The sequence below is a fragment of the Schistosoma mansoni genome, chromosome W (genome assembly GCF_000237925.1).
Source record: "Schistosoma mansoni strain Puerto Rico chromosome W, complete genome".
Classification (NCBI taxonomy): domain Eukaryota; kingdom Metazoa; phylum Platyhelminthes; class Trematoda; order Strigeidida; family Schistosomatidae; genus Schistosoma; species Schistosoma mansoni.
In genome coordinates, this window is record NC_031502.1 from 44,736,046 (window position 1) to 44,745,076 (window position 9,031).

At 33.6% G+C, this 9,031-nt stretch overlaps 1 protein-coding gene across 1 annotated transcript in view; it reads left to right on the forward strand.

Annotated features, from left to right (window-relative positions):
* Positions 1–648: 648 nt before the first annotated feature.
* The window catches only part of Smp_096670 (hypothetical protein), a gene marked incomplete at both ends in the record, with an annotated part of 20,275 nt that continues 11,892 nt past the window's right edge, over positions 649–9,031 (forward strand). Inside the window, 5 exons of the mRNA XM_018789844.1 lie at positions 649–657; positions 696–757; positions 797–870; positions 4,343–4,452; positions 5,973–6,135. Of these exons, the coding sequence (XP_018655246.1) occupies positions 649–657; positions 696–757; positions 797–870; positions 4,343–4,452; positions 5,973–6,135 (418 nt within the window). The remainder of the gene's footprint in view (positions 658–695; positions 758–796; positions 871–4,342; positions 4,453–5,972; positions 6,136–9,031) is intronic.

Genomic DNA, 9,031 nt, shown 5'->3' on the forward strand with positions numbered 1-9,031 from the left:
TCTTGGCTTTTGAGATGTCTTTTTCGTAGTACCTAGCTGGGATATCTTGGAACTTCTCTTCATCTGATTTAATTTGAATGAACGTTATCATGGAACTTAATGTATGAAAACCTTTTCCATTCGTATTATTCTTTACCCAAAACTTAAAAATTGGTTTTAATCGGTCGTTTTTGCTGGGAATGAAAATGAATAGATATTGAAAATAGTTGACTTAGAGCTTGTATTATATCATTTAGGAAACATTTTCACTTGCTAACCACAATTTTAGACAACAGCCTTTCAAAGATAGTTGGATTGGGTTCTCGAAATAGTATTCAAATTGTAATAGCTATGAACGTTCTGCATCCTAATTTTCATTTGACATTTCATCAATATTACTCAGTCAATCACAACTTTACTATAGTTAAAGTTATAATCAAATAACTCTGACAAAGCATATGATGTCTATCAGGTTAAACTAGCCTAACTATGGATTTGTTAGATAATGGACGGTTTTAAGTCCTGTTATTGAAACTCATTTTGGTAAACAGAAGTTAGTAATTACTCATTTTCAAACGCTCACATTAAACTCACGTTTATTTATTCAGGTTACAGAGTCAATCCCTAAACTCATGAAAAAAAGAAATGTTTATGTAATTGGAAATTATTATGGAACAGGTATGCATTTCGAATTTATATGACTGTATTATACTCAGGATTTAAGCCCAACTCATAGCTGCACACCGCCCGAACCACCGGTTCGATCTTCCAGCACTATGTAAGTTAATTCCGATATATTCGTACTCAATGATTCCAGGCATCGACATCCCTTGAAGGTTGCACCTAAAAAACCACTCCCAGATCTACCGAAAAAAGCTGGAAGAAGTAGAAGTAATTTCATATCATATCATTTCACTTTTTTTCTACTGTGGTTTCATATGACAAAATCTAGCTTATTTCGTTGGATAATGCTTGTGTACAACTTTTCAAATATTTTTATTTCTAGCATAAATGCAGTAGGCATGAAAACAGGAACATGACTGACCTTGAAAATTCTTTCACCAACAAATAAATGATGTGAGAACATTTCAAAATGCTACCCAAAGCTACAATAGCCAATTACAAGCTTTGTATGAAAGTATTTTGGTTGTGGAATAGAGAAACCGCGAACGTTTGTTTTGAAATATTAAAACGGGCTCCGCGTAAATGTTTACCGGTTAGATTTTCCAATACACCTTACCACATGGTACTTAATGTTATGTGCTTTAAGGCAATCAAAACAATTCTATTATTCAAGTTTCATACCACATTTTTCGTTATGTATTACTGTTATTTTGTAAGCCTGCTAGTTTTTTTCACTTCAAACTATGTTATTCAGTTCTTCGGTTTAGTGTCTCGCCTCTGAAATACTTAGGTAAACTAATTTCTTTCAAAATACCGGTGTTGTCATATTTGACCAGTGAATGAATAACCCCATATTCTGCCGTAATCGTTGTTTGTTAATGGTGTTGAAGCCCTAAGCTATCTTCGTATTCATTGGAAATTTTCGACGAATTGGTATGCGGAAAGAAAATCCCAAGACGGGCTTCATAACCGTCTGAGCTAAATCTACTAAATCTTACTATATATATATATATATGTATATATATGTATACCAAGTATACTTTGTATGATGTGTGTATTCTGACCATCACTGCTTTACGCTGTGGCCTATTTGTCTGCTTTTGTTCAATTTATTGATATTAATTATAGTTTCAGTTTTCTGGAGTTTTATCAGCTAAAAGACTCAGGAAATGTTATCTGGTTTATAGAGATTATTTTTCGACACGAAAATGGCTTACATGCTTCTATGTAATATGATAATCAGAAGTATTTGAATTATAGTATAGACTAGTAATCACAGGAATAACTCAATTTAATCAAGAAGTATTAGATGAGCCCGAACGAATGTATTGTATTTGGAATTCAAAATTACAACAGTCATCAATACAAAGAAGTCATTGATTTATTTAAACATCATATCCTCCACAGCTCAAATTGGAGTGTAAGTGTCTGTACTCGATTGTTCGTCTTCTTCTTCATCTTACATCTGTCCGACAGTGTATTGGATGTAGACTCTGTTTTATCTAGAACGCACTCGTAAGTATTAGAATTAACAACCGAAATTGGAACAGACTCACCTGGGTTCTGGAATTGTATACAATCAGCATGTCGGTTGTGTAGTGAAACCATTGATATTTAGAATTTGCATCACAGACTTTCCAACAATATCCTCCCCCACGGAATAATGTTGGGTCCTTACGTCGCAATGTTTCAGCCAATATAACGTTCCCAATTTGCATTATCTTCTCAAATCTCACGCATCGACTACTGTATGTGAGTATTTGGGGATAAACACTGATATATAATTTGAGGTATTCCATCATATGACTTTGACTTGAATAAAAATCATGATACATATTCTTTTTGTTATTCATATTAGAATACACAGATGGATATGCATTGATATATGTAATTAACACATGTGATTCAACTAGGCTTGATTCACCTGAGAAACAATCGAATAGAAAACATTCATCTGCCTCATATTCATTAGGATAATCTTGGACTTGATTTGGATTCTCTATCTGTGCAAACTTCACTTCTGGGCAAACTGGTTCTCTGATTATTTCGGTAAATTTTGCTATCCCCTCTGATTCATCATGCCCCTGACTAGGGATTCTATTCAACATACATTGTTCGTGAGAGTATCCAACATCTGACACAATAACATCAGAAATATGACTAGAATTCGACTCATTCGGAACATAGTTGTCACATTCATTAGGAATATCATTAGAGATAAATTGATTGTGAGGACCGCTGACACTTGATATGATATCAGAATTCGATTTCTCTGAAATATTTTCCTCAAATTGATTAAGAGTTTCATTAGAGAATAATGGATCATCAGGGAATTCAACATCTACCAAGACTGAATCTGGTTTTTGATCATGATTTGACTCATTCAACATTCTATTCTCAGAGTTGTAAGAAATTCCATCAGAAGTATGTGAATTATTACGACAAACCATATCTGGTTCAATAACATGAGAAATCCGATAAGTTTGTTGGTTAAAATTTTTTGTCTCACAATGATTCTGGGTTTCATTCAACTCTGGACTGCTATGTGACGTTATACCACTTCTAGATAAAGATAACTGATCATTAGAAGCATCCATCTTAGCATTACTTTCAACAAAATGAAGCATGGTATTACAAACTGACTGAATGTGTCCAGTTTCACCACATTTAAAGTATTTAGAATTACGAAATACACATGAATTACATGGGTGAAACTTGCCACAGAACATGCATTTACTAAACTCGTGCTCATCTTCATGGACTGTTTCACAGCTCAATGAAGTATTATCTGAATAACTTTGATTACGCATCGAACTGCGACGACTTAGTAAAGTTCTGATCTTCTGTCGAGTCATTTTATCGAATTTTTCTCTCTTACCGCATTCAGAATTTATATACTTTACATGATCCAACAGTAGTTGCTTAAGAGTTGCATAGGGGAGTGAAATCGGTTTGTCTGGAAGTGCCAAAGTCTTTATAAGGCTGTGTGCTTCTTTTCCGATGAATGTAAGGAAATGGGCCACAATATTAAAATCTTCATCGTCTTCCTTGGTCATAGCCCAGATTTCGAACCTCTCCATGTACTCCTCAAAAGCATTAAAACCTGAATTTATATCCAACCGTTCCATTACAGGCTCAATCGCGACGCCAATATGATAATCAGAAGTATTTGAATTATAGTATAGACTAGTAATCACAGGAATAACTCAATTTAATCAAGAAGTATTAGATGAGCCCGAACGAATGTATTGTATTTGGAATTCAAAATTACAACAGTCATCAATACAAAGAAGTCATTGATTTATTTAAACATCATAGGTAACCATTGTGGTCTCACTTCTGCATCCTGAAGGTTGAGATGTAATCCAGAGATTAATTCTTAGGAGTTTGGATAGCCGGACTACAGATTTAAAACTAATCACTGAATTAAAATTCCAAACTTAATAGTGTCATCCTTTAACAACCATCCTATGCATACCACTCAGCAATATATTTACTTTGGCTGAAATGATGATTTGGGTTGAATACATTAGTTTACGGGTCACAGATAATTCTCATTGTTGCATATACCATATGAAAACAGAGATAATAAAATATCCTTTATTGCTCGAATTCTATATAACTTCCTTAGACATACATAAACGACTATTTAGATGACAATATATATAGTTTTCGTTGATTTTTAAGTTCGTTAACTTCCGATCACATATTTAAGTAAAATAATTTCAATTCATTGTAGTCAGATTATTCCGGTTACCTAAACTGACTAGTGATCCGAAAATTTCTTCTCCGTTATGTGTTAGTCATGAACTACACGTGGTCTACGATGAAAATACCGGAGAATTTAGAGTAAGTTCTGAAAAAATGAAAGTATTCTCATTTACCAAGTCGAAAATATTGAAATAAATTTGCTAGTTCATTTGTATTTTTATTATTTCATCCGTTGACTCTTAGTGTTTGGTATTTATGATCAATAGGCTTAATTGAAATTTTACTGTACGACTGCTATTCACCTGTTCTTTTATAAAAAACTATCCGACAACTTCAACGAAAAGTTAAAACACACAGAACTACCCTTATAGGTAGCTATCAAGAGCATTAATAGACATTTCCTGAACTAGAAAATTCAACAACTTTGATCGATCATGCTTTGGTGCTTGGAGTTTTAGTTGCTTACATCAGAAGGAGAAGAAATATTCCTGGACCGACACTGAGTTGGCTTACGCAATTTTTAGATAGTTCATTGAATGAGAAAAGGCTTTATTATGACTTTTTAGCTTTAATCGGTTTTCCAGATAATTCTGACTATTGATAAAATACACTTTTTTAATTAGCTGTTGTTTAACTCTCTCTTACTCCGGTGTTAATGTACTTTCATCTTGAACTTAATGTATGGCTGTAACTAAAAGTATGAATGAAAACAAGTGCATGTTTTTTATTTCAGTTTATTCCATATGGAATATAAAATAAAAATACCGTGTAAGTGTTATATCTTATAATTCACTTTGTTTGACATCTGAATGTAATGGACCGTCTCTGGAAACTTTAATCAATAGTGTCTTAAGGAAATTTTGTTCACTTTTCTTGTGATCATTGCAAGCAAATAAATTTGATGAAAGTTTGCCAAGGAGTTTCATAAAAATCAGTTTAACTTATACGTCGTATTCTTTACGATATGTCGTTAGTTTTGGTACCAGTGAAAACTGCTTTATAGTAGTAAGTGGACAAAATACAGTAGTGCACCCACCAGTGATTGACTTTGACGAGAATTAACTTGGTTTAAGTGAGAATTTGTGACCACTGGAGTTCGGCAATGATATTAGATAACTGTTACGTTGTTTCACAAACCTATTGAATTTGGCCAGTTCGATTATTGGGTTTGAACTCAGTGGTCTGGAAGTTAAGCGCTAGCTACACGACCTAAGTATCGAGAGTTTAACCTTTGCTAGAGCATTGGAAGTTCTGTACTTGAGAAGACATCCATTCATTTCTTCGTAGTCTTCAATCGTACCCAAATATATGTGCATCTGTAGTGAAGACCACAAGAAAAGAAAATAAAGTTCTATCTTTTAACTTCGATAAATATTGCTCTAATGTAAAGGGAACTGACCCTTCCCATTTGGTAATCAGAAAAATAATATCTACAAAACGGAAATACGGTATTTAATAATATCGGAAGTGCATTTCTTTTAATTGTTTTACTGTGGCTTCTTGACTGTATGTAATAACTTTTAAATGTCTCGTTATATGTTATACATATTCTTGACACCTTTTGCAAAAAATTCAGTTTCTTTACCTCCGTATGTTAACTATACGTTTTCGATGAACTAGTAAAGTGAATTACCCACTTAATAAGTTTTTCCTTCCAGGGAATGCCTGAAGAGTGGTTGGAATGGTTACATGCTGCTGATATATCATTTCAAGAGCGTGAGCAAAATCCAGAGCTCGTTATCGAAGTTTTGCAGTGTTATGATACGGCTAAACATCGGGCTAGGAGACAAAAGTTTATTATGACGGAAGAACATTGCTGGGGTAAGAGAACATTTTAGATGCGATTTCTTATCACTGAAATCTTGTTATCACAGATCAAGTGGACGAAATATTGACTGATGTGACCGAAAGTATAAGTGTTTTTTAGTAATGGTAAAGTTACGTTGTTTGCATCTAATTTGGATGTACAGTTGAAGGCTTATGTTCATAATAATATTTCACATTGATAAGAATAATGAAAATAATTGTTTCACATATATGACCAAAAGTCAATGAAACTCAGGAATGATACAGAATATCATATGAGATACGTTTTATACTATATACTAGATCTAAGTGATGATTACTATCCTAGTTGGATGCCTTTTGAGCCTATAACTTCTTATCACATAAACATGAATGTGAGATTGATGAAAAGATTTGAGGCTCAGGTGAATACTTTTGGTGTTCTTTTGTTCTCTGAAGTAGGTAGCTTAACTGGAAGTCCTTCAGTGTTGTTCTGGAAAACTTCATCGGCACGTAATTCATGTGGAAGTGAGCATTTTGGTTATTCCACACCCTTTAAACTAATTTGTTCGAATGGTCTTACTTTAGATTGGTTTTCTTCGTAGATTTCGTCATATCCATTTGTTCTGGCATTTCTGTAGACTATCTTGTTCGGCTGACCACTGGATACGATGATGTCTGACTTTTTACGTATGAGCTGGTGAAAGGATCAATGTAGACTAGTCTAAATGCTATGCTTCAAAAATATTCTTAGAATCTTTCTACTTAACATTTTGACGCCTATTCAGCCAAATCCTTGTCTATAACTGTCAACGTTCATTAATATCAGTGATAACAAATCACGTAGCTTTTCGACCATTCTGTGCTCATGTATGCGTACATGAAGGTGGGTGCTTACTTACCAACATTCGGTACTATTTTTATTTTTGTACTTGTCCTCTTTCGCTTTTCTCTCTTTTAGTTAGCATAAAATGGAACAAAATGGCTGTATTAGTTTGTTAGCGAAACTGATTTCAAAGAGTTCCAAAATCCTTGAGTGGATTTCCCAGGTGTTCTTCATATATAGAAGTATGGTCCTTTCACTCATTTCTGGGGTTGATTTTGCGATGGTTGGTAGATTAATCAGAACATGTTTTAGTAAATTTGCTAGGGTATTCATCTTCGGTTTCCCCGACTTCTCACGTAATGTGAATGCTTCTGTGAGCTTAAGCACTTTTGCATTGTGTCTGTACACAACTCTTCTTATGTGCTATCTGGTTCTTGTTGTCACAAATTAGTGCCTGTTTGGTACGACTTGTATCCTCATATACTTGTAGTTCTGATACACCTGTGTCTGTATGATAAATATAAGTATTCGAATTAACGTGCTAACTAAGAATTCCCAAAATAGTGTAATTTGAGTCAGGTAGAACTGGATTTACACAATTGAACGTGGTATATTTACAGTTCATAATAAACACGTAATCAAATACAAAGGAATCATCAGTTAGTATAAATACCACAATCTGATCTGTTCACAAAGACATTAAAAAAAGTGGGATTTTTCTTTCTGATTCTTCAACTTTGGTAAATCTATTGTAAAATTTACATCGATATTTAACTGATGTTACCCTTTTATGATACTTTCATTTGATTTATTATATTTATTCAATGCTGGGAGCATTTTATTGTATTCATAAATCTCCCTTTCAAACTGAGTTTTCGAAATGGGGAGTCGGTTTTTGAATTTTAAGAATTTGTACCAATTACTTACTTACTTACTTACTCCTTTTACCCTTCGTAGTTGATCAAAAAATATAAAGAGTATTACATAATTTCAAGGATGATGAATAAGTAAATTAAAAACATGAAAGTGGTAATAACAAATGACTAAAATTCAAAAAACTTTGAAGCAATTAGTCGTTTTGATAAATTTTGATAGTGTAATAAGAGGACGTAGATTATCAGGACTATGTGACATATTGACATAATACATTCCAAACAATCTGATCACACATATACTTGTTAAGAACGTTTATATATAAAAATAAAAGTCAACTACACAAATGGAGAGTATGAGGAGACATGGATAATGACGAAAATAGTGTGAAAGCAATTTGAAACTTCATCACTCTGAATAATAAGCTAATATTACCAAGGTAGGTATAAACTGAGAACAAACTGGTTTTGAATTCTCAAAGGAGGTTTGGATTTTCGTGTATTTTGTGTATTCAGAAATAGTTCGTTCTCACCTTAAACCTACCTTGGTAATATTAGCTTATTATTCAGAGTGATGAAGTTTCAAATTGCTTTCACACTATTTTCGTCATTATCCATGTCTCCTCATACTCTCCATTTGTGTAGTTGACTTTTATTTTTATATTATAAACGTTCATAACAAGTTTTAAAAAGTTTTTCATATTAAATTCACTTGATATTGTTTGCTTGGATTTTCCCATTGATGTTTAGGACTGCAATTGATCAGTCTCTTATAGGCATATGTGCATACTGTGCGTATTGCCTCGATACTGCCTTCATTCACAAGCATTATAAGCAAAAATGGATGGGGGCTAACAGTGGAATCCAGGACGCACGTTTCGTCCTATTTGGGATTCGTCGGCTGGATATACCTTCATCCCAGAGTTGATGTTCACTCCGGGACTTAAACCCAAAACCACTCGCTTCAAACACCATCGCGTTATCAACTTAGCTACTGAGTCCTAATATCCACTTGCTGGTACTGGGGAATTTTAAGAAGTCATTTAGATGTGTTAACTAATTTTATCTACTCAGTTTTTTATCAGTTTCTTCGTAAATATGTACTTTCAGCACTCGATAATGTCACGATCTATCTATTTAGCTTTCTAGTATGAATAACTAATCAATTAGTTATATTTTCACAGTTGAAATCATGAGTCAATTAAAGCTAGACCACCATCGAAAACCTGGAAGC